A 26,932-nucleotide genomic window follows, 5' to 3' on the forward strand; every position below is an offset into this window, starting at 1 on the left:
ATTTTATTATTATTTATTAAAGTTAGCTTGGCATGCTATAAAATATGCTTGTTTGTTTGTGTAAAAATACTCTCCTTGAGTTCAGTCGCATCGATCGAACAAGTGAAATACTGATACAGAAGCTGCAGAGCTGATGACTTGCGATTCCCTTAATCGATTTCTCTATATCTGAGTGAGGCATTAAAGGTTATCAGGTACAGGTCACACACATAGATAATACGCCAGCTGTGTGTGTTCCGAAAAAGTATTCCGATTAATCTATCGGTGATGTGCTTTCAGGTCAAGAATAAAATGACAGACAAAGAGCATATCAACTCTGTAGGCAAAGTTTCCAATCAAAAAAGTGTTACTTTATTGGCGGATTTCGCCTCCACAAACGCCCATTTTGTTGTCTGAGTACTGTCCCGTTAAGGTACCCAAATAATCTGGACAGAACAGTGACTTAGTGTATATACCTTACAAGAGTCATTTACTTTCAATTAATCTCTAACAATAGTGAAACATATTGATTTCTTCACTTCTAACACGATTGCAAACCATGTAATGCTATATTTATTAAAGAAAATTGAATTTATCTATGATAGATCTTTAAAGTCACTCAATACAGCGTAACAGAACCGGCGACAAATATTTCTATCCATAGTTATAAACAATAACTTCCGCATAAACAAGTTATACGTAGTGGCTGACTACTCGTTTTTATGAAATAAAGTAAGAACCATAAAAATGCTACTGCTGCTGCTGTCTGTTAGCCTTAGAATGTATAAAACCAACATACGTAACCTGCCGATGCTTTTTTACTTCCAAGGGGTCATTGCTAATTTTTTTTACAATGAACAATGACAATACTGTGTCCAAGACATGTCATCAAATCTAAGGGTAATGAATGTAGAGAAACAAATATTCGGTGTTTGAAGATTAAACTAAAAGTATTTGAAAGTAAAATGTAATAAGTAGTTATTTTTCTAATTAGGCCTGTTCGCTTGAGTAGAAGATAGGCTTCTATCGGTTTCCGCCTAAAAGATGCTCGAACCACCTTCCGACCGGCTCTTCTAATCAAAACTGGCGCGGAATTTCGTCTTGTTCAGGCAGGGCAGCCTAACTAGCTATTGCAGTTGATATTTTCAAATCCTCGGGAAAGACGACGTTTCATTCCAGTCAGTAGCAAAAAATTCTATTAAAAAACGCTGGTCATATAATAAGGTAAAATAGAATAACGTAGTGATTGAATCAGAAATGTGGCTGAGCAAGTGAGTAGGTACCCGTTAACTTGGCAGTACTGGATCACCACACGATGGATCCGCTCGTTGTGTAATAGGATGAACTCTTCGGCCCTAGTTAGAAGTGGTAAGTGCTACTGAATAACAAGGATACTGACAACAAACATATATATGTCAATTTATGAGAAGCTTCTTTATATATATATATAATATATATATATATATATATATATAAGAATTTGTAGTAAGTTACAACAGAACGATTCGTTGTAGGATCAGCTGCGTGTGAAAAGGCAGAATTTTTGTTATACTGGCGAACTCAGACTCGGAAATTACTCCTGTACCAAAGATCCGTATTTTTCGAATTCAGGCAAATAGCGAAAAAGCACCGCATAACGTAGCGACGTTAACATATTGAATATCAATAATATACCACACTGAGTTTTCGAGAAAAAGTAAGGTTAAATTAGATTATAGATCTAATTTCTGTTTATATTTTAAGACTGGTCGCTAAAGCCCATGGAACGATTTCAAAAGTATTAATACTTAATATTGTATTCGTACAAATACTGACGACTTAAAATTTTTCAAATTTATTTAGGCATGTATTGCTTGAAGTTCGAGTTAAAATGACAAATTTATGGTAAATCGATTAATGTATTTTATGCATTCCCTTTTTTATTGGAAGTTAATGTTTAGCAGTCCACCATAAATAAACCATGCTTTTGCCTAACGAAACCATATATGTAATGTGTAGGCCGTTGTTTGTGTTTGACGAATGCGTCCGAATCTGGACTAACAAAAAAACCGAAGCCTATTTTGCGGAAAACCTACTATATTGTTACGATTATTGGTGATCCGCGATGAAAAGACAGTTGATCAATTTTTTTAGCCAATATGCTAGATACGTGATTGTAGTTACAATTCACTACATAGACCCTGAGATTGTTCAAAGGTTATAATTTTCGTGTATTATATTTATAATTTTCGTGAACTTTACGAAGATCATCTAACATGGTATTGACCAAATTGAAAAAAAAAAAGAACAAATCGTTTTTATGTTACGTTGGCTATGTTTTCAAACATTTTTTTCTGGAACAATTCTGGGTACGGTGGAAACGACTTAGATCTATGATAAGTGTCATGGTTTTGGTTATTTTAATTCTAACTTCCGACTTTTCCGTAAAAGTTGGCTCTGACCAATTACTCAATTTTGGGAAAAAAATGTGGTAAACCCATTTCATTCTGTGAAGTTGGCAATTGGCGCCAGCTTTCACCTCTTACTCATGTAGAGTTGACTTTTCCATTTTTTAATTATATTACTTATGAAGCTTTCGCTAGAGTTGCAATGGAGTTGCACCTTCTATACTTCGACAAATATTCATAGCAAAACATAGTATTCAAAGTAGAGAGGTAAATATTTCAATATTATTGTCTCTACTGGTTGGCCATTAACTGCGTGCTAAATAAGCATGCTACAATGAAAACAGCTAACCCCACTGAAAATTCACAATACATTTTGAATCTTTAAAAATCCTTAGCATTCATTTTAGAAATTATGGAGAATAGCAAATTAATTTAAAACATTTTGAGAATTTTGGGTAACAACTATACCACTATTGTGTAGATCTTTAGTAATAGCTAATCTTCTGTGATAGAAACATTCAATTTTGTCAAATACGAGAGCTTGAGATAAACGGAATTTATAGAAGTTACGTTGTATAACATTGCTGCGGAAAGTGCTACCGATTGAAATCATAGCAGAATTCTACGATAAATTTACTTAAGTGAAATATTAAAACAGAAATCTAATATCTTGAAGTACAACATGCATTTCAGAGACCGGGAGATGCGGTCACTTTTGGTGTGAAACGAGGCCATCTACGGAATGAAATGGGTTGTACGCACCTTTTTAAGTTCCGAGAGCTTTCACTAATCGCAGTGCAACAATACCGTTACGGGGCAAGAACATCTCCAGTGCCCTGTTGCATTAAAATGATACAACGTTCTGTAACTGCGTGTCTGTAAATCTTCATCCTCCTTGTAACGTTTCTGTGGACGCCGATAAGCCTTGTAGTAAATTTGCCTGTTAATGCTGATGTTGACGCCATGAAAACAGTATCCCTTTGAAGAATTGAGAAACGCGGATTTAGTGCCGGGCGAATGGCAAGGAAATGGGACCGCGCTTTACTGCTCAGTTAACGTGCGCCCATTAACGTGAAATGGCTATTCGATAAACACAAAGCTCGTTCCTCTGAACATTTTTTGCACGGGTGTACCTTTTTTTGCAAACAGCGCAAGTGAAAAAAAGCAAAGAAGTAGGCATTGGTCTTTACTTCACCAATTGCAGTCTTAGATTGTTCTGAGGCAAAAAGGCTGATGAGTTTTACTAATTGCGATACATGAGCCCTCGAAACGGAATTGGCGAACCAAGACATTTTCTTGATACAATTGACTTGAAGTGAGACGGCAATGTTAGCTCGTCTAACAACGCCGGCTTTACTCGCGAAAACTATTAAATATTATCATTTTAGTTCAAATCTCTCGAACGAGCTTGCCTAGTCCAGAGAGAACCTCTAGACAGTTTTGAATATCAAATATTAATGCTTTTAACTTCGAATTTCAAAGTATTTACGACCTTGAGGTATTATTGGATCGACTGACGTTTGCAAGTTCTGGAGTGAGGTTGCAAGTTCTGAATTCAAAGGTCGAGACTATTTATGTAAAAAAAGTTGTTAAGTAGTAAATAATAAGATTAGAATTGAAAAAGTGTTGGGTACGAGGATTTGGGAATGAATATTTTAAGTAGCTGCTTGCTGAAAGCATAAAATTCTAATAATGTAATATTATTTTTTTCATAGACACTGGATAAAACTTGATGAACTTGAAGATAATCCGGATACACTTTATTTATATACAATATTTAGAAATAATAGAAGGTCTTATTATTTTTATCTGTGGTATTTCGGGAAGTAGCCATAATAATGAAGCGATATAGATATGAATACGAAGAGATGATTTTGAACCAATGATTTTTATATTATGAAATGATAAGATGAATTATAGCTTATAGCTAAGCTTAATGAGTACTTAATAGGCCGATCTGAGTTTGATTAATTCGTTCGTCATATGGAGTATACGGCACAATTTATGTAAATGACATCTTTTACTCCCGCTTAGTCGTCTTCTAGTGATTTTGCTACGGATTTTCCTGTCGTAATTAGTATCCCTGTTGACGGGACACTTTATTTTTTGTAGTGCCGCCTCATTTGTGCAAATGTTAATTGACACATGTTTCATGCGAGTTGCAGTTTTCTAACACAGACCTAATCGGCATAGGGGATTCAGGCGAGATAATGCAGTCTGCTGTAGTACTCGGAGGTGGCATCTCCGGCTTAGCAGCTACATACTACCTCACACGAATTCCTGATATTCAAAGGATCATCCTTGTAGACAAAAAAGCACGTCTTGGCGGTTGGATACAAAGTACACGGTACCTATTTGTGTAATCTCCGGCAGAAATAATGATTTGTGTGAAAACATATTGTTCCAATGTCGGATCAAGGAATCTGATAGATCTTTGTGCGTATATAATCTAGCATATGGCAACATTTTTATATGAATAACCATTGAGATCTTGACTTTACATCATGTTTGTGATTCAGGTACCCATGTGGCACTGTCGACGAGCACGGGCCTCACAGTATTCGTGTGGATGGAGTTCAAGGTGCGAATACACTCAATTTGGTAAGTACCAGTTCCGCCAATTCGCGCTTAACAGGATCACACATTTCGTTACCTTGTGTCGAAAGTTGAAACCTCTGTGTCGATGTGCATGAAGCGTAGGAGTGAACTCTATTTAAGAACTCACGTCAGGTCTTTTTAATGTATGGGTAGAAATGTTGGAACAGCTACTATCGTTGCTGTGTGCATGGATGCATTGCAGATTGAGGAACTTAAACTCGGTGACGAAATCCTTCCGGTGTCTCCAACAGCCCTCCGAGGCCGAATGATCTACCATGAAGGCAAACTTCTCTGGTTACCTAAAGGTCTCGGAGACATATTTCGAATTCGCAAACCCTTCTCGAAGCCCCTTGTATTTCCTATACTAAAAGAGCTAGTAAAGCCCAAATCAGATATTGAAGACGAAAGTCTCTACAGCTTTGTTCAGCGGAGATTTAACGATGAGGTATGTTTAAGTAGACGAGAGAGCCATACGTAATCACTTATAACTTTGTTCCCTATCAATTAGCCTTGAAGATAGTGTGATTTCAGCTTTTTATGGGTTTTTTATTATTAATACGTCAATACGGCCATCGGGTGATAATTATTGAGTAGCCTTTTCTACTAAGAGTTATTGTCAAATGCAATCATTAAATATATCGTTTATTGCAGATGGCAAAATACATTATTGATCCAATGTGTCGAGGTATCTGTGCCGGTGATGCTAAGGAAATTAGTGTGCGTTCTTTGCTGCCTGCAATGTACAACGCCGAAAAAAAACACGGTTCTGTGATTAAAGGGATGTTAAAAAGTAAGTTACTTGTACTTCAGGTTTCCAGCATTCTTTGGGAACTATGTAATCGTATTTACAAAAATTATTTTTCTATTTTGTTTAAAAAGCTATGTAATGTTCCTGCGACTTCAAGCATTGGATTACGGACTAGTGGTGCAGTCTTAACATATTTACTAACTAATATTCGAGACACCGAGTGAGCCGGTTATAGATAACAAGGGAAGATAATAAAAAAACTTGTCTATCATTTATACATGAAATTACAGAATTGCAAAAGACGATTCATATTGTAATCCTTATTCTTGCTAGCTCTCTAGACTGCTTGTGTTCTAAAGCTCCTACCATAAGCTGCTGCGGTATAGAAATATTGAGGTCTGCCGTAGTGTGCCATTAAGATCCTGCTACAAAGCACTGCGTGTTTTTGTTCTCATATGATCGTACACCGTCAAAGTGTCTATGAGCGCAAGTAAGGCACCCGTGGCGTGCCCTTAGATGTCAACGAGCGCTTTTTAATCCAGTTTAATTATGTTTGCGCATAGTTATAGATGCGGTAAATTTTAAATTTATAAAGATGACATGATAAAAAGCTTACAACGATCTTATGCAACAGCCTTTTTTCAGTACCCTATTTCCGCCACATCAGGTATACAGATTTAATATGTGCACTATGTAAATCAACAGAGTCATCTTTAAATCCAAAATCTACATCAATCTACATTACAGACATTCTACATTGCAAGACAGAAATCCGGGGTTCGAATCATTGGGCGTGTAGCATTTAATTGTAGACTGATCACGGTTAAATGATCAGCTGTGTCGGTAACTAGGGTAAAAATGGATTACTCGATGAACGTGTATTCTAGATTCAAATATGGGCGCTGTGAGTGGGCTCGCTCAGAAGGCACACAAGGAGCATTGGGGTGCGTTTTCCTTTAGACAGGGGCTACAGACGCTTGTCGATCGACTTGTGGAAGTTGTGGCAGAAGACCGGAGGGTGACAATCTACGAGAATGAAGACAATGTTCATTTGTCCGAAGAGGACGGAAGATTCACTGTTGAGTATGCGGAGGGACGAACGCAAGCACACCATTTATTTTCATGCATTCCGGCCAAAGGTAGGTGGATCTAAAATGGTTCGGAAATCAACTTTCAAAAATTAAGTGTTTATTAGAGGGGTGAAGCGTTTCTGATGGCAACGTTCGAATTCCACCTCAATAACTGGAAAATTTGACGCGAATAATACTCTTCAGGTAAAAACTAGCATAGGAGAAGAGATCTTACTCTCTTGTATATTCATATTCATTTAACGCAGCAGAATAGCAAATGCGTGGCTTTTCATGTCCTTTTAAGTCCTATTTCTCCTAATTCCGCCTTAATGATCTTCATCATAACGGAACTTGTTTTCAAATAGATTGTTTGTATTGTAATGTGCACACAAACACAAAAACGAAAATTTTCTGCAGGAAACTGCTACATTCAGAAGCCTAGTGCAATAATTAGCCTGCTAAAAGGCTCCTTTTTGGGCTTTCTAAGCAATTAAAATTTCCTTATTGTCTTCAGGTCAGCTTTCTTTGAATGCTTACTATTTCCAAATATCTGAATGCTTACTATTTCCAAATATCCAAAAAAATAATGCGTTCTCATAAAAATATACCAGGTGTTATTTTATATGCTTTTGGACATTCTAGAGGTGCCCGGTCGATGCTAATCATACCAAACTGGTACCAAAAATATACTATAAAGGCAGGCGTAAAGGAAAAGGTCATAGTACTGTATCATGCCTAAAACAGTTTCTAAAGACCAATCAGGAAATTGGCTTATATGGAGAAAAGTTCAACTTTAGTAGCGCAACAGAACTGTTAAAATGATATGAGCAGGCAATCATCTGACTATAAGTTGTGAAAAGGCTATTATATATCAGTAATAAGCAGACCCGTAAGCGCATCTTCTAGGCGAAGAAGCAACTAAACAGCTAAGGCTCAAACATGCCTCAATAAAGAGATTTTCTGATTTTGTCGCAAGTGAAACCTTTCGAAACCTGGCTAAACTTTCGAGTTTTGCAGTGTTCAATTACTGATTACCAATTTATAGGTCATCTCTTCGGCTATCTGCCTGATCTTGCCTCTCTAGTGTAAAAAGGACCATGCTAGATTAGTGATACTTCCGAGAATTGACTAAATATTAACGTGGTTTATTCTTAAAATTTGATTTCGTTCATACAAATAGCCCTGTCACGTTTGATGTCGCGTGTTGAGCCCCGAATGTCTTCCGCTCTTCTAGAAATCCCCCTTGTACATTTGGTATCCTGTACATTAGAATTCAAGGGATCATTGCTACCTCACCAGGCGTTCGGTTATCTCGTGCCTTCGTCAGAAGGGTCTCGGGTCTTGGGAATGATTTTTGATACGGCGTGTTTCCCTCGGCATGACGGCCAATACTACAAAAAAACTCGGGTCACGGTAACTATGCTTCTGAAATATTGCAATATAAACAAACGCGAAGTAGTTTAGCGGCTCTAAGATCGGCTTGTATCGACGCTTCTGATACAGTGAGAGATGTGGATGACAAAATCAATCAAAAGAAAAGTTTGAATGGTTACGTTATCTATGTAATATAGTTTTGATCACTGATTCAATATTTGCATCTGTGATCTTGTTCTTTTCGCTATTTCACATTTATCTGCAGAGTCAAGTAGGTCCGTCTTCCTCTTTTCTTTTTTCTTTCAATACACAATACAATATACATTCAGTAGTATCTGAATAGCATGCGAGCTTAGTAATCAACGCAATGGATTTTTATTTTAAAATCGTTTTCCTGCAGACACATTTATATAGTGTATGCTGCACAGAGATGTCTTTTCGTTTGGCTGCTGTTGCATTAATTTCTGTGTCATATTTAGGTAAGAAAATTAAATAAGGTAGGGTCCTCGAGGCAGTTAAGAATTAATAGGGACTATAGATTAGTAGCACGAAGTTAATTGAAACTATCATTAAGATTAGTAGTTCATTTTTTTAGTGCCTCATGGGGGGTCGGTGGTTTGCGACAAATTTTGGAGACGTCAAATCGGTACAAGCGACAACGTTCACGGAGACAGCTACCGATGCGTGTCGTGAGCACCTTGGCCTAACCCAGAAACCTATCAGGCACCTCACCAATATATTACCGGTACGTGTGTTAGAGTAATAATAATGATAATTTATTTCTTTTATTCGCCTTCACCCAATTGCAATACTAGTAATTCGTTTCACTCGTAAACAAGGAATTCTTTCGATCGTAGATATTAGAATGCTTGATAAGTTTCAAACTGAAGCACCGTCACTTTGTAGTGCAGAAAAAGAATAGACAATAATGTGTACGAATCGTTCATGTGTTCAGGTTTACTTGATGTTTTTGCTAGATTATATGTCAATTATCTTATTATGGAAGAAAGGTATCCTACCTCAGCCGACTATATATTTCACTGGACATAAAATTTATCAATATTTATTTGGCTAAGTGTATAAATAATTAAGAGATCAGCAGGAACAGCAGGTAATGTTGACGTGTTATTCTGTCGGCTTGATATTACAGAACTGTATTCCTCAATACCAGGTCGGCCACTACGCCACTGTTATGAAACTGAAAAACCTAATCGCAGAAAATAATTTTCAAATGAGCCTTTTAGGTTCATCTTACGAAGGCTTGTCTGTTAATGACTGCATCTACAACGCCAAACTAACTGTTGAGAAATACGCCAAATCGCAAGGAATCATTTAAAAAAAAATTGAGTTGGCCATAATTTTTACCAGAAGCTACTCTATAAACAGGTACATTTTTATTTTTTACTCGCAAAATAAAATGAACGGATTATAAATGCTGGATGGCTTCTTTCTGTAATTAATAACAAAGTATTTCCATGAAGGTTAGGTCTCAATTGTAATCAGTAATCAGCTCGTAATAGCGTAGCTGGAGCGTCATTTAGACGTGTTCAGACCTGAGGTTGATCTACCCGTAACACTTTTTAGGTTGGGAGATTCGTCGTGCGATGCAACGCCTGGTGTGTTGCTCGATGTAAAAATCAAACAATTTTTAGGCAAAAATACAAAATGATGGCACATGATATGGCCGAACACGTTGAACCGTGGTGCATACGCGTCTCACCTTGGGGAGCACATGCAAATTTGAGGGACTTTGTTTGCTTGGTTATCATAATCGATGATGTTCATTTTGAGAAGTAATGCACTATTGTTATATTTTCGGACTTGTACCAAGGTTATCACGCTACCGATTTGTAACTTAGAAACTTCCAGTACGCAACAATTCTAATGACGAGGTAAAGGTGCCTGCGGTATAGCCCTTCCAGCTTGTAACTTACATAATAACGAAACAGAGTGGATCTGTGCGAATGTCCTTTGGTGAATTCCCTGACGTTGATTATTCATCATTCAAGATGCTTTCTGCTGTTCTCAGTTAACAAACAGTAGAATCAAAGTGCCACAAAAGCCTTGTGAGTAGCATCACTTTTCACATCACTACAGGAGTTACCACTGTATTCTTGTTAGCGGATTATTTCGAATTATAAGATGAAAGCTTAGGCTGTCCTAAGCTTCCTAGCTAATTGAAACGGTGTCTGGTGAGTAGAAAATTTACAATTGATTAAGGCATTATGAAGTCATAGGCATGCTTTTGCGAGTCCTTGACATATCATGCCCTTCTGTAAGGTCTGTTTTGGACCCGCTGGACATTACCGAAATAGCCGACTGTTGCAAAATAGATTAGCTCACTTCAGTTGCAACATGTTGAACCAAGACTATTATAACCTCGTGATTTTTTTTATATGTTCATACAACATACCTTTAATTTCGCAATGTGGTAAACGACATCAGCAGCCAGATAACATATAACATATTAATAAAAAATTTTACATGAAATTTTAATTTTAACAGTCTCAACAACTGCTGATGCTGTTATTTGTTCGTAGGTGGGTTTCATCCAACGCGAAGACAATAAATGAATTAGCAGAATCTTTTTAAAAATAACCGAGTAAGAATTGAAGAAATTATTAAAAAGAAGAAGTTATTAAGAAGAAGATTATCTCACTTATTGCAAAGCCCAATTTTTTCTTTTATTGATCTACAGGCTGATTATTGAGTCTACCTTTCATATACTAGCATTTGTATATGAATAGCGAAGTTTATGGTGAAAGTCAAGCAACACAGTCTTTTGTGACTTTCTAGACCTGTTTACTGGTGCAGTTAAGTTCTTTCTTCTACTCAAGTGCTACTGCTTTCAAGATGTCGGCAATATTTTCTCTTTAATAAAAGTGATCTTAAACCTATTTTTTTCACGAATGTCTTAATTTTAAAACGCTCTCACGGGGTCAAAATGTTCAATTAACAAGCTATTGTTATATTAGCGCCTGTATTTGAACCTAATTTCCTTAAAGCGTATTCATCATACTACTTTTAATGTGGCTGCATGCGATAGCCCTTTCAACGCTCAACTTAATTTGTCGTGATTTGCGAAATTTTCATTTTTTTCTCAAAATCTTTAAAAAGACTGGACAATTAAAAAAAAAATCCGAAAAACATCTCAAACGTGCCTTTGTTTGTTTACAAATATGAAAGTTTACTTCTCTTTTATTCTGACTGAAGTAGCGTACAGCATTTGTTCAACCAATGCTGAAGGGTATTTTGATTTCACTTGCAGGTATGGAAACTGTAATATTAAAATAAAATTAAAATAATAACTAATGGTAATATTAACATAAAAAAATACATTAAAATAAAAAAAATATGAAAATAAAATGCAGAGCCGCTTAAGTCATAGGCGGCACAATAACAACATTACTAGCTACCATAATTTCCGACAAAAGATTAAATCAAATGTTCTTTAGAGTTTATCATATGCGCAAGCTGTTCAAATAACAGGCTTTACGCCAGCAAAGTTAAATTGAATTTAACATATATAAGGTAAGCGTTTGGTTTACAAGAAACTAAAGTCATATGTTATCTGTATGTGTGCTCTTATGTATGTATAGATTTTAATGTGGGTTGTTACATTTACTTCTACTCATAGTTCTTTCAAACGTATATACTGCTTGCAATGTAAACATCTGCATTTATCCGGTAATAGGGCCGAGCGCATTTCTAACGGCCGGGACTGAAAAGGCGAAAACAAGGATGGGCTGTATGCATAAGTCAATATACAAACGATAATCTTGAATGACTATAGTTCCTGAATTACGATAGCTTCGTTGTACTTTGTACCACTGAGACGGAAAAATTGGTACGGGTGGGTACTTCGCTCCAAGATTTGAAACTGAATGTTGTGTCAAGATGTTCAGATGCGTGTCCACCCGTGCGTTTTTTTTTCATATCACTATCACATTCGTTCGAGAAGAGTAATCGGCTTTCGTTATTACTCTAGTGGTGGCACCCGAAGCCCGTGGTAGGGGCCTTAGCTTAAGCAATAAATTTGACATTTTATATTTCTTACTAGTCTTTCTCGTTTTACTTAGGCCGTTTTCCCGCTGCTGCGTAGCTAACGTTTTCCACATCGAATAGCACAGAAAAGATAAAAGCGAAAAGTAGATCATATTGTGCGTTTCAGTACACTGCCAGAGATGTGGGTGCTCAATGTCTACATTAGTTGAAAAGGCCAGTTTGGAAAAGTTCGTTCACACCAGCTAGGTAGAGCTCCGCAGATTATTTGAGCAACTAGCACTGCCTGAGCTAGTAATAAAAGGACCCGGCCCTTTCGTTTTGTTAGTAAGTCAAACTCAATGGCGTTTCTCACAGAGCTAATAAAGTTGACTCGAATGAATGAATTCCTTTTGAGCTAAAATAAAGGGCGTGGTTTTATTCCTCCATGTTATTATCTTTAATTTAATCTCTTTAGCTGTGCATTTGGCGTAGACGGTAAAGCAAATTCTTAACTATGGGATACTGTAGACGACTCTGTTTGGCCTACTATTATAGATAAGGCACATGATGAACAGCATGTCTTTGCCTTTCAAACTTCAACGTTTGACCTTGCAACAACAAGGCGCGTTAATTTGTTCGGGCCAATTCTGGGAGAGTTTCTGACCAACCGCTTAGGCCTGTGGCATCTCTCACACACATACGAGACCTTAGACTCTTTTAGTAAATGCCGCCTCATCCATGCTTTGATGTTATATTTTATATATAGCCTATAAAACCGCTCCACTGGTTTAATCTAATCCTGAAAGGGCACTCGGCTTGAATGCCTGCTTTCTCATTTCCTAAACCAATAGAAAAAGGTTACCGAAAGGAACGATACTGGTGGACCGAGCGTTATGGCCAGTCATGACTGTTCGTCTATTTATATCTATATGTTCGACTCACTGAATAGCAATCCGATGTAGTAAAAGGCCGATGAGATTTCCGTTCTGCTTGCAAGATGCGAATGCATCTTTCCATGATTGTCACGTCAAATAGCATAATAATCTAAATTGTAAAAGTGACATTGGATTTCTCACACTGAATAAACTTCTGTCATTTCCACGGCGTCTTCGCGAGGCCGCCGACACAAGCTATTGCGCTGCTCATAATCAACCCTCTATGTGGTACGTAGTATCAGTGCGACTGGTCGAAACGAAAATCGGATATATGTGCATCTAGAAGCAGCCACAGCAAGCACGAACAATTTGTCGGCTTACGATAATGGGCGCGTACTTCTCAAATAAGAACCTGACGACGATGACCGGGCGGACTTTAATATGGCTCAAGATTATGCGCTGTCCCCAGCTGTATCCTATTGCGAACCCTTCGTTCTGTTACAGAAATTGAGGTGCTATTAGTTTTAGGTAGTATTAGAAAACAGGCAAGTGATTATTTATAAAGGATATCACTGCAGCTCCGGTTACATGCACACATCTTAATCCTGAGATAAATTTATTAGAGATTATTCTCTGCTCGTTCAAGTCACCCAGTGCGACAAATGCCCTCAAAGCGTTCAAGCTCGTGGGGTTAATGGTGATTCATAAGATAGTTTAAGTTAATTATTCCTAGATATAAACTATTAATGTTTTTGAGTTATTCGTACGACGAAAGTAGGCCGTGTCATTAAGTCATTTCACCCAGAAAGGCCAGAGTGCCCCCAGTTCTGAACAAAACTGGGGGAATAAAGCTAGTCACGTAGATGATCGGTTCATTCAAAACAGGGCGGACAGATCACGCGGCGCTCCGACTCCTCTGCTAGTTGAAAATCCGCTTGAATCAAGCATGAGCAGAAAAGAGAAGCTTGGCTTAGCCTTGTTTGTGGCTTTCAGATGTCTCTTACATAATATCAACAAACGTCTGCCTTTCCAATCGTAGACATATGCGACCTTACGAATTAGTTGTCCTGCTGTCATAGTCCTGTTTGCCTGACCGCTGGTGATTCGTCGGCATTAGCAATGTCGCCACTGTCTCATTTGCACATTACAAACTCAAGTATGTCCGTATGCCAAACGAAGTTCCTGTAGACATGCAAAACGATATCGAGTCCCCATTTTAAATATATAGATTAACAGCCTGTGATAAAGAGGACCCTTGCTGGTCAGAACAGGCACGGTCTTAACAGAGCATTCATAAAATGTCACTAGGCGCGACTTTTGAAACACTGAAGCGTTAATTCGCTGCCTGGTAGCCAACATATGTTTAACACACTACTTGTAAATGAGTGTCTGAACTTGAAAAGCCTATAGAGCTTTATTCAAGCGCGGAGTAGACATCAATTGTTTGTGAGCCATGTGAATACCACGTTTACGAATGGTATATGAACAATTTTGTATGTTCAAAGGGTCAGCCAGTCGTAATCGATTTTACCACAATATCCTTATTCTTCAATTTTCACTCAAATATTTATAATACTTACATAGCCGATTCGTTCAAAGCGTCTGTGTATATTGCCCATACCACCAATGCGATTGCATTGTATCGTCACTGAAACCCGTATGTATCCACGAGGTGTTGTTTCTGGCCAACTAGGATTCGAAGAGCCCCTCACAAAATCCGCGCTCTCTATATCGTATGTGTATTGCAAATCCTCATAGGTAAATTGTCCCGTTTTTTGTTACGCTGTTCTTAAATATTCCACTGACTATTTATTAGAGCATTTTTGTCATGCAAGTGAAGCGTTTATCAAATAAGAATAATAAAGATGGTTCTCACTGCGCCTCGGGTAATAGGTCTTATATGTATTAGTAGCGCATATGAATGCACTGTATTGTATAACCTTACCAATGCGAACATATTGCTATGTTCTGTTGTGATAGATAATATCGAAGTTAACAATCGCCGCTGCTGTTCAAAAGATATATCGATATCACGTATATCTGTTGATAAGTCTGCAGTTAATAAAAAAAAGTATCGAGCGTAACAAGAGGTGCTGCTCTTTGATTCACAAACTGAGATCGTCTGATGTCGGGTCAGTGGCTTATCAGGATTCAACTGGCGTGAATTTCTAACTACACATGCTTCACACAATAGTATATAACTTATTAATAACAAACCATAAGCTAGATATTGTGTCGTTCAATTAACAATAGAGAACAAAACAGTAAATAACTTCATATAGGACTGCTTTGTATTTTCATTTTTCCAACAGTGATCTCACTTTGGCCCGACACACAGTTTCCATAAAACTGTTGTCTCGTTCTTTAAGGCTAATGTTTCAGTCAGGCTCTAAAGAGAAATTTTAGCGTGTGGTTGAATTTCTTCTTTTATTTTTTTACAAGAGGTTTTTCAAGAAGATAGAACAGTTGCTAGTTGCTGAACTGTACGAAATACGGCAGGCAGGCAGGTAGGTAGGTAGACCGTTTTTAGAAGATGGATTTATTCAAGACATTGAAACGCGCGACTTACTATGCAAACTCTCTTTTTACGGAACACCGATCTTTATATCTGTCAGAATTATATACACTTCTCTATTCCAAAAAAAGTACTTTTGCAATTGATAAATGACTGTGCATGGGCAAAAAAATTTACCCATTTGTGCAAGTAAAAGTTCGGCTATGTGAATTTGTAGCCATGGTAAAAGGGATTCACGATAAAAGGTATCTGGAATATTCTCGTGTTTTCTTTCTGCAAAACATGAATTTTAGGCTGCAATTTAAGTTAAAACATCATATCGTAGTTAGCTAGACATGATAAGCTACGAAAGTAAAAGTCGGGTAATGAAATTCGGCGCGCTTGTTAAGCCAAAGTCGCTATTTAGAGGATTCTAACATCGACCATTAATGTTTATAATGCCTAAATTAACGTGGCAAGTATAGAATCTTCAACGGTTACCACACGTCATCGCTTAACAATTTCATTAGTGATACATAGGGAGATCAGTTCAACTCACACAAGCATTGCAGCCAGTATTAAGTGCTTACGAGTTGAATGAAGAGCACTTCAGGGCGACAAAAAGCTAACATAGGGAAAGTTTGTGACAAAGACCTGACGTGCACATACTGTCTGACCGGTGCACCTTCCTAGACTTCTACAACGAATAATACAAGCGGCAACATGATAATGGACTGGTCCGTTTTGAAGAAGCAAATTCCACGTCGTCCATGTGCACGCTATGTATCGTTCATATCGTCTAGAGGAGCTGACTCCTAGCATGCTTAACATTGGATAAAATTTTTGTATGGAATTATTTACTTTGGTATTCAGTGGCGGACAAACAATAACAAACACCTCAACTTGGACACGTCGCCGTTCCACCGATATAAAGTTTAATTTATGGTCACAAATTGGTCAATGCGGCCCAATGGTCGAACAACTAGCAATCAGCTGAAAAAAGGTTTTTCTAAGTTCACTATTACAATTATCTTAAATCCACAGGATTGAGGGAGATAACTAACCTGAAACCATTTAAGGTTATACACATATTTTTGTAAGAATACTTAGTGAAACATATAATGCAATGAGAAGAATGCTCAAATCTTATGACAGGCGTTGTCTGTAAAGACAAATTGCCGCACAATCAACCGTGCTTTACCAATTGCGCAAACCTAAATAGGCTGGTGTCAAGTAAAGCAGTGTTGTTTGACAAGCCTCCACCGTGTTATCTTGGCCTGTTAGCGGCTTTTATTTCTTATTTATTTATTTAGTTGCTTCCTTATAACCGACCCATCACCGTCACGGTCATCATTATTATTTGCTACTGGGACCGGGTACGATGTACTCGTTTGTCACAGCTGTGTAACTGAATTATTTCCGATTTTACTAGTGTCCTATTTTGCGCTAAGACTATTCAGGTAGGGTATTTTCCCTACATATTACACACGCACGAACAGTTGTTTCCATATACACATTCGATTAGACTGCACATTGCCAAGCTCAAAGGCGTGCTCTCTGCTGTTCTGCATCTGAACAATTTCCAAAGTTTGACTTGATTTCGTAATAGGTAAGACCCTCAGCTGGCTTTATTCAGTTTCTTGTGGTAAGTCCTAAGTGGAAATTATTAAATTAGCCAGTTTGAAGACTGCCGAATGAAGTCTTTGCAAACCTGGCTACCCACAATGCAGTGGTGCAGAACAGATCCAAACGTGGGTCAAAAGGAGTTTCTACACAAAAGTTCACGATATCAGAATTCGCTTGTAATAATTATATAGTCGCGTCCTTTATATAATTAGAATTTTGATGCAATAAAGGAAACGTTAGTCTTAATTTTCTTCATTTTCAAAGGGAGGTGAGAAAGTTCACGTTGCTTTAACGTCAATAATTAGATTACTAGGCACAATACAGAGCGTCACTTCATTCCCCTAGGCTATACCTCACTGACAAAACAGGACGCACGTTGTACTCCAAGGATCATCAGTGAGGGTTGCTGTTCTCGGAGCACCCAGCCGTGCTCGTCATTTTTCGCCGTCGTTGTCCTCGTCCTTTTCCTGACCGCCCTCATCGGCTTGCTCGACGGCGTTCGTCGCTTTTTACGCTTGCAGCCAATAGAGGAAGTTGCGGTACGCTCAGGCCCCGAACGCCCAGATCCGTCTGAAACAACAGCAGCAGCAACAGCAGCAGCGCGCGGTTGGTTATCGGGGCGGCTCCAGAGTAACGGTGGGCGAGGGTTGGGCGGAGCCAATAGCCGCAAGAGGCGGTGCTTACCGTTACAGCGAGAGTTATCGCCGACTCGGCAAGCGCTCAGGTTCTGGACGCCGATCGGCAAAGTAAACATGGTGCTGGTGCTGTGTGCGTGTGTTTATTTTCTTAATGTCTGAGACGCGTCCATTTCACTGTGTCACTTACTACGGCGGAAGCAAATTGACGCGGCAAATTCGATTTGTTGTTGTCGTGAACAATGTGCGAACGAGTCGATGACAAGTGGAGCTAATCAACAACAATATTAACTGCTTTAAAAAAGCGCGACGGTCACATTGTGGAATTAAAAAGCAAACATGACGAAAATGGCTTTTCTGTAGTTATCGTTGCAATCATCGATCGACCAATATTTAATTGAAACCATCAGACTAGAGGCCAGGCTACCTGGTATCTGCTTAACGTGCAGTGGCTTCAGCCGTGATCGCACTGTTTGGCGGCCGGTCAGGCACTTGAAGTTGGGCCTACAGAGGGTGCCATGCATTCGATCGCCGAGCAACAGAGTGGTGATTATTATTGTGGGTCATCATCATCATCAGTTGGGATAACGACACCATTGGTCATTAATTCTGTGGACAGTCGTTCGCCGGTCTCGCCTGCTGTGCGCACGCCTAATCTAGGAATCGGGGTAACTAAATCGACCAATTTGTGCAGTTCTGAATTACGACCTGAAAATTCACGAATAGGATCATATAGCAGAACTATGGGAGTTCCGTCGCCATACGGAGACGTAGGCTGCTCGTCAGGACAGATACTTTCTCCATACGCGTCATCTGCAGGCGAACTTTATCTTCCTGCCGATTTACGTGCCCCCTACCTAGCGCCCGCCTACCAGAGTCAAGTGTTACACACCTCACATATGGGCAGTGTGTCCAAAGATATGGTTAAACCACCGTACAGTTATATCGCATTAATTGCAATGGCAATTCAGAATTCAGCAGAGAAAAAGGTAACACTGAACGGAATATACCAATTCATTATGGAGCGTTTTCCATTCTATAGGGAAAATAAGCAAGGCTGGCAGAACTCTATTCGACATAATCTTTCGCTAAATGAGTGTTTCGTAAAAATTGCCCGCGACGATAAGAAACCGGGAAAGGGTAGCTATTGGACGCTACACCCGGACTCACTAAACATGTTTGACAATGGCAGTTTCTTGAGAAGACGTCGTCGCTTTAAACGAAGTGACACCGAACGTAAGAATATCGAGGAATCCTCCAATGATCCTAGTGTAGGTACAAATGCGGTAACCGGTACTGTTGCAACAATGCAAATGGCGCCGAACGTTCTTGAAAACGGAGAACTTAACGCAGCAAATGGTGGTGGATCATCTGTAGGAACGTCGTCGGCTCCTAGCAAAAGTAAAAAGTTGAAGAAATCTAAAAACTGTAGCTCGTCAAGAAATATAGCGGCAGGGGTCTCAGCGACGGTACCGTCATCCAACGCCCAACAGCAACAGCAACAACAGAACGAATACTTTCTGGTGTCAGAAGTCGATACGACTTCCTCTCGAGGTGATGGACTTAATCCACTAAAACAAATTGTGGCCCATAAAAGTACGGATAATGTCCAAGTAAATGGAGCCTTGTACCCGTCGTTACCCCATTCGAATCAGATGCTTGCAGCAGCCGCACAAGTAAGTACAATCGCTTGTGCACCAAGTCAACAGGAAAGCGTGGCAGCTGCAGGTGTCGTTGTGAATGGAGAGATTCAGGCGCAAACTAGTAGCTTATCATCTAAATCACCCAATCTTGTCAAACAAGAATACCCCTCACCACCCCAAAGCGTTGAGCTTTACACGGCGACTCCTACTAACGATCACGTAGATGTGGTAGGGGGGAGCTTAGCAACTTACCCTTCCCACCATTCGCCATCGTCACACGGTGTTTATAACCATTATAGCAGCCTTAAAAAGTCTGGTTACCATAGTTCCAACCTGGAAACAATTGAGGCACCAGGTCTGGATCATTATCCATACGGACGGTGGCACCCCCAATTGCAGGACTGTTCAAGTCCCGACCTTCACCCGGGAAACAATTATACTGTTAGCGGGACAATGACTACAGACAATGGACAGGATCATTATTACAATCATCAAGTATCATCATCATCTGGAAGTTTAGCCCCCCCTTTCTCCGGATCACCGGCAAACCTACCTGGGCTAGCGGGATTACCCGCTCATACAATGGTACAGCATACAACCCAAGGCCTTGGCCAAACTGGGTTAACTTCTACTTCGGCCTACTTTTGTGATACCGTTGCTTCAGGTCCTCGCCCACAGCACGTCCCGTGGACGTACCATACGGCCCTTGACCGTTATTGATCACGGCACAAAAATCATCTAAAATAGTTGCATATAAATACAGACAATAACCAAAAAAAAAAGAGGGATCGATTTATGGTGACCAACTACACTGCCGAATTTCCGCGTTAAAATTCTTGATGGGAGATTCTCATGGCGACCTCTTTCAAGCTTGCAGCACATTAGATAAAATTTCAATGAGACATGTAGGACACCACCGATATATGTACGTACGCGGTGCTGTCAATTTTGCTCTGGATGAAGCAATCAATATTTAGTCAGCAGTATTTATTTAAACAAGGCAAGTCCATTCCTGACGCTAGCGACTTGGCTAAACACAACTCTAGTCTTTAATGACGCCCTTGCAAAGGCCCACGTGCCTAGTGGAAGAAATAATGAATAAGTTTTAAGCAATAGTCTTGAAGTTGAGGTGAATGGCATGCCAAACTAGATACCATCAGTTGAAAAGAGCTCATTTGAAGAAGACGACGTCAATGTAACTCCACGAACGCAAATGATAAAGAAACATGAGTAACGTTTTTTCAGTCAATCACTAACATCGCGTAGATTATTACGGCGTTGTTTTTGCTAGCGTATCAAAGTGCACCAGAATAGAATGAAAACGACTTTGACATCATCTTCTTTCTGTCAGGAACGATCATAATGGTCGATGGTGTAGTTCTAGCCTGGCACTGTCATCCCCATAAAATATCTAGTCACTTGAAGGCAGCCACCAGTTTGTAAAGATCATAATAACCCCTAATCCCTAAGCTAGGTGTGTATTAACAACTCCGAAGAAACGATATATTGTGTATCTATCTGCAGCTCCGCAGGATACGTTAACGAATTTCCGCTTGATAACAAACTATATTTGGATTGATTTCGCTCCTGATCAATTGATACCGGATCAGATTTAATTTTGTGCGCTAGAAATAACAAGTTGGCTAAAACTTCATTGTAGCCGCCTGAATTCAAGGACGTTCAGTAGGTATAATATGGAGTATTGTAATTAACCAAGAACGTTCATGTCCACTTAACTGTGAGAAAAGAAAATCAATAGAAAAACCAACGGTCTTGTAGTATAGAGTGAAAACAATTAAGAACTCCGTAGTTAAAACTCTCAATGAAAACAAAGGCCGATGTTAGTAAACGGTCAAATCACATCAAATCAACCATGTATAAATAAAAACCATCTGTCACAATTATCAGAGAAGGAGCAGTGCCGGTAATAAACTCATGCCCGGTCCGACTAAACCGGCACACAAATAAATCGATAAATATGTAAATAAATAATCAAAGACTTCCTATGAAAAACATTTAGTGATCTTTTAAGTAAATTAAAAATTCATCGTTTATCTGCACGCTTTAAATTAGGTAAGTTTTTTTTTTCCATACTCAAGGCGGGCTACCCAAGAAAGGTTTCCCTTCATACTGCACTAATAATTGTCTTTTAATCTGTCGCCACATCTAAAGGTGTCGCAAGATTCCGCACGAATCTTAACAAGATCAGCGGTCTTTCAAATATCCTGAAGGCTTCCAAGCACAGCTGATGCTACAATTTCGACCAGATCGCTCTTTAACTTACGACAAAAAAAGGCTCGACATACCATTACATACTGTAAACGTTTTTTTTTTTGCAAGAAAATAACCAACTCTACTGTAGGACTAGAATTCTGATAATCTGCTCATCTACTATGATAAGCAGTTCTGGTCCCGTTTTAGTAGTTATCACACAGTTATACATAATAAGCGGTTTAAGTAAACTAGCTCTGGATATTCTAAACAGTGTAACGTAAAGGCGCTAACCCACATTACTTTAAAGTAAAAGAAGCCGGTCAAAGCCATTTTGTTAATAAAATGAGCATGTCAAATTAGAAAAATTATTTTTGACCCAGCAAAAATTCTTCATATAAACTTCAATGAAACCTTGATACAGAGAACAGCTGAACATTATTTCGACCACATTAGAATAAGTATTAGAACATTTCGGTTTCAATATTTCTCTTTTTATTATTAAGAGGGTTTAAGTAGTACTAGTTACGTACATTCAGGACGAACCCTACTTTATGTGGGCCAAGTGCGGGGCCCAGCCCCGACGGCTGAACTTGGTTGTACCGGGAGTACTATCCACCGCTAATTCTCAATTCTTTTCTTTTACTTCACTCCGAGCCAACTCAAATCTTTTCTTAACAGTACTACGTACGGGTAGAAAGAAATGGCCAGATCAACGGGCTGGGTTTCCCACTTTACCAAATGAGCAGGATCCCTGTTGAAGACCCTGCATCTTTCCCGAAACCTTGCAATGTTAGCATCATCCTCTCTTTCTCTCTCTCTCTCTCTCTCTCTCTTTCTCTGGCAAACTATCTAATCTGAGTCTCTGTAGTCGTTCTGTTTCTGCAAGCAATTTTCTGGCAAGCTTGTCTCCGCTGCGCCAACACACTCGAAATTTGCATATGTGTCTGAAAAGCTCCCTAGCCCGCCTGCCAAGGCCATCTTTACTTTGGTATCACAGAAAGTTGTTCTAACGCGCTCCAGCGTTTCTCAATGCGTCAAGATATGAAACGCGTCGTCTTGTGCACAGAGCAGGCACGTGCCTGATGAGGCCTTTCCTATTCGATATAATTTAGGTTGAAACTGCCCATGTCCTGAGAGTATTTGCGAGAGAAAATACAACGGTTTTCCTCCCTACCTTTGTAGCCAGTCCCTAATATTCGAGACGATGTCCCTCATGGCGACCCCCGGGCGTGGAAGGTCATGGCAATCTATATGCTTTGCCACTTACACAGTCAGTCTTCCCTTGTATCTCTTGTCACAGAGAAAAAAAAACGTGAAGAGCGGTCTTCTTTTAAATGACCGAAAGGCCTAGCTTAAAAAAATAATAGACAGCTTGGACCGCAGAAACTGCTGACATTTAGACAGACCTTTCAACATATCCTTAAGTTACTGTTTAATCATGCGATAGGGATGTATATCTCTGATGCCGTGACATAACGAAGAGTTTCCTTCCAATAATAGGCCTGGCTCAATTTTTGCCTATTTTCAGTTACAGATATTTTTGAAGACTTCTTTTGTGCCATTGTTAATCTGGCAAAGCAGATCGTTCGTCAAAAGTTCGTCGAAAAGTAAAGTGACAATGTGATGTCTGTGCAGGAAGTTCTAGGTCTCAAGTTGCTTCTACACAAAAGGATTTATGTCCACACCCATACATTACGATTTTTGTCTTTTTCCGTGCAAAAATCGTTTTGATCAACTCCAGTACATGCTGCTATCGCAAAAACTATCTTACGATCCTGGATTTGCCAAATACAGTCCAGGAATCAAATCCAGGTACGCTTGTCATTTGCGTCAAGAGAGTTAATTAACGTTACCGGTTTTTTCCCATATGTAAACTCGATTTGTTGATTTTCATCGGGGTCATTTTAGAGAAACCGTTTCGTATAGTAAACGTTACTAAATGCGAAGCTTTTATGTTTTGTAGTGTATGATCTGTGTGTTAAGTGGGGTATTTACAGCCGTAGCTTTTGGGACCGGGGCTGTCCAGCCACATCGATTGCAATAAACTGCTCTATTTAGAACAAACATGAAGTTTGCCTTTGCAGAGAAGATCTTATTTGAATTTTTATTTTACGTAACATTTTTTCGGTGTATATTTCGAAAAATGGGATCCGTCTCGGATACCCGTGTGTTGCGCTAATCGACCTCATTGATCAGACCTTCGAATGAAGCCATTGTTCGCATGCTCCACTTGCGTTATTGGTTAACGTCGAAAAGAAGTAATACATTAGTTTGTTTCTGAGGCGATAGTTTGTAATCTTACGGATATCAAGATAACAACGAAAACTGCCATTCGAAACGTAAGTTTTTCCGTTTCTCAAAAAGGTCCTTCTGAACACACTCACTCAACGTGTTATACCGTAGCGCTCCGCTCAGACAGATAAATAAACGAGATCGAAGAAAGTTCTGAGTCAAGTACAAAGTTCCGCATATCGAAACGGTTGGAATTATCTGAGAAAAATGTTTGGGATACTATGTCCTGGAAGTTTTCAAGTAGTTTCGCTAGTTTAGTTTAATTACTTGCGTATGGAAGAAGGCAACTGCTAAGCAACCCGTCAACGTCGGCCACTGACAAAAAAGTAGAAGAATTGGAAAAATCGTCCCTGTAAAAGGTCGAAGAAGTGGGAATATTACACGGATCAAGTATGACAATCATTTGTTGTTTGCCTAAAAGGGCGTTTCTTAAGAAAATATAATGTAAATGAAGGGTATACATTGCCCATGAAGTGCCGCTTCAAGGATTAACTTTTGGACTACGCCTTATGCGTCAAGTGATGGCAATTGAACGTACTTCCCTTGCAAAATGAACAAACAACGAGTTATAATTTCGAGAGTAAGGATACTCCAGTCAAGTTCATGCTATACGAATATAACATAGTCTTCGTAAAGCAAATGTCACTGCCTCGCAAAATAACCTCCTACTTGTGGGTTGTTTTTTTGTTATCAGACCGTTGAATCTAACGTATCAATGATGTGAGCTCAAAACTGATATCTAAGCCTTTCGTTGAGCAGTAGAATAATAAGTTTTTAGGTCGTAATAGCAGTGATTGTTAGGTTGAATTTCACAGACGCAAACAAGTTCTTATGCCTTTATGCAAAATTCGCATAAATCAGCTGTACTACCTCACGACTAGGGAAAATAATTTAGTGAATTGTCTGAAGATAGCTCTAAGCGTGGACACGTTATCTGTCACTTCAATAATATGAAAGAAGTCGTAACAAAGTAAGAGTATCGAAAAGTGTTTTTGATAAAATGCTTGTTCGCAATAAAATGTTGTATTTAGTGGCAAAAAGGCTCCGTACCTTTTGTTAAAATAGGAAAAATCGTAAGAAGTAGCCTAAGCTGGATCTTTGAAACGTTTATGAAGTTAGTAGACCAACCAGAAAGGTCAATATTAGTTTAGGGTACGTAAGGTGATGCATATATTGTTTGCTCGGTCAACAGCTAATTTCACTCACGATAGTGATAATGTTACATATGAAAACATTTGCTTAAGATTGAAACACATGCTATTACAAAAGTAGCTCCTTACTTTAACATGGCAAGCTGAGCCTGCTCTTTTGCAGTTAGAGTTGATTACAGTCTAAGACCTTCACGGCCTTCCACTAAGCGGCCTCTAACTCAGAAAGTCGATGAGAGTCGAACGCCGCTACGTTTTGAAGGACAGTATTTTCTTTCATATCCGTGTAATAGTTTTTGTTAGTTATTATATTGTGTATTTTATTGTGGTTTTGTTGTTGTTTTGATTCAAAATGCTATACGCTACTTTGTATATACAACCACCCCGTCGGATGGATGCTTTGGCTTGCGGCCCATCGCCATCATCATAATCATCACCGTTGTGCTCGTCGAAGTAGTGACAGCGTCTGGTCGTCATCGCTGAGATACACATACGAAAATTGCTCGTTACTCCAGGCAAAAATGGTGACAACAGCCCACTTATTCACGAACTCAGTCATATGCACATTGGCACCTATACATAGGTACAGGCAACCGCACAAGCTGTTCCTGTTAGCGCTCCTCACCGTCTATATCTACTACAGCTGCTGTTGCTGCTGCTGCTGCTGCTGCCGCTGCCGCTGCAGCCACGGCTGCACCGACCCACCAGCGACGCAGTTACCCACCATCTATCCAGCTACCTCTTCGACCTCTGTTCATGTGCCTGTGATGGCTACGAGCGTTGGAGTGCGTCGGAGCCGGCGTTCCGAAGAGAGCTAACCCAGTTGGTCCTTTGGGCCTAGCTTAGCAAGCAAGATAAACACTTGAGCAGGCAACTCGACTCATCGAGAAGGATATGAAAATCGCTGAGGCAAAGGACTCGTACAGACCAATACAACTGGCAGACGGCTCCTATCAGGCATCATCATCCTCACCACCACCACCATCATCATTGTCTCAAACTGTGAACTGGCAAAGTAGCCTAATTGCAATACATAACGCGCGCAACTGCCAGTTTACATTGTATGGAAATAAGGTCACGCCATCGTTACGGCTTTGCATTTATACATTGGGCATAGTTATTATACCAGTTGGATTGTAGTAGTAGTAGTAGTAGTAGTTTTCAGCCGAAGCCCCTAGCTTTTCCCACTATTTTATAGAGTTGTATGTGATACCCTTTATGCTTCGCGACTATTGCATAGTCAATAGAAGAGATGTTCGCAAACGGTAGAATTTGTTGACTTCAGGTAGCATGATAACAGGCGAACATAGCATAACAGGAGTGGAAGTTACAAGTGATTGCCAGCACTGGACACAGAGTCTGAGAAATCCAGATGTTGTTTGGACGGAAATGACCAGCTGGCCTATCGTTCTTTGTGGGCTCTCCACTGACCACTGCAGCACGTTTTCCCGGCTCCAATACAACTTTACAAAGCTTTCTTTAGTCGAAATGAAACGTCAAATAACTTGCGAAATGATATATCGCTCTCAGAAATCTAATGCTAATTCTAAAGTTCCGATCCTGACCTTTTGGCTACCGTTTGAAATGCGTTTGCAACACGCGCAATATCCGCTTTTTATTCTAAATAAACTATGCTTGTATTTAGTAGAATGCTCTCTAGACAGAGCTAAAAAGAAAATCTGCTCAACTCTGAGTAGATGTCCAATTGATAGATAGGTAACTTTTCTAAATAGAGAAAGAAAAATAGAGCATAATGTATATGTCCAAAACAGTGTTCAGTATAGCTCAATTTTATAGGATATATGCAAAAACTGTTCTTCTTAGAATCCGCATAAAAAAAAAACAAACAAACAAACAAACAAACA

General features: G+C 39.3%; 2 protein-coding genes across 7 annotated transcripts; both read left to right on the forward strand.

Annotated features, from left to right (window-relative positions):
• Positions 1–62: 62 nt before the first annotated feature.
• Ppox (protoporphyrinogen oxidase) lies at positions 63–9,592 on the forward strand. 6 transcript variants are annotated; one of them, XM_022798994.2, is made up of 10 exons: positions 63–194; positions 1,252–1,347; positions 4,560–4,713; positions 4,886–4,967; positions 5,167–5,409; positions 5,616–5,754; positions 6,600–6,851; positions 7,963–8,195; positions 8,752–8,901; positions 9,307–9,592. In XM_022798994.2, the coding sequence occupies exons 2-10, from the start codon at positions 1,320–1,322 to the stop codon at positions 9,490–9,492; spliced, it is 1,467 nt and encodes a 488-aa protein (XP_022654729.1). In that variant the 5' UTR covers positions 63–194; positions 1,252–1,319; the 3' UTR covers positions 9,493–9,592. The 6 variants fall into 6 exon arrangements, with proteins under 6 accessions (XP_022654729.1, XP_022654732.1, XP_086840465.1 ...); XM_086984339.1 differs by having other exon boundaries at positions 140–194; positions 4,532–4,713; XM_022798992.2 differs by lacking the exon at positions 63–194 and adding an exon at positions 3,060–3,120 and having other exon boundaries at positions 974–1,347; positions 4,532–4,713.
• An 8,180-nt stretch (positions 9,593–17,772) lies between these two features.
• On the forward strand, positions 17,773–21,415 carry LOC111247367 (uncharacterized). Its single transcript, XM_086984531.1, has one exon. It carries the CDS (start codon positions 18,289–18,291, stop codon positions 20,131–20,133), a length of 1,845 nt encoding a protein of 614 aa, XP_086840657.1. The 5' UTR covers positions 17,773–18,288; the 3' UTR covers positions 20,134–21,415.
• The last annotated feature ends 5,517 nt before the right edge of the window (positions 21,416–26,932 follow it).

This window comes from Varroa destructor, unplaced genomic scaffold (genome assembly GCF_002443255.2).
Source record: "Varroa destructor unplaced genomic scaffold, Vdes_3.0 BEIS01000003.1, whole genome shotgun sequence".
NCBI classification, from domain to species: Eukaryota; Metazoa; Arthropoda; class Arachnida; order Mesostigmata; family Varroidae; genus Varroa; species Varroa destructor.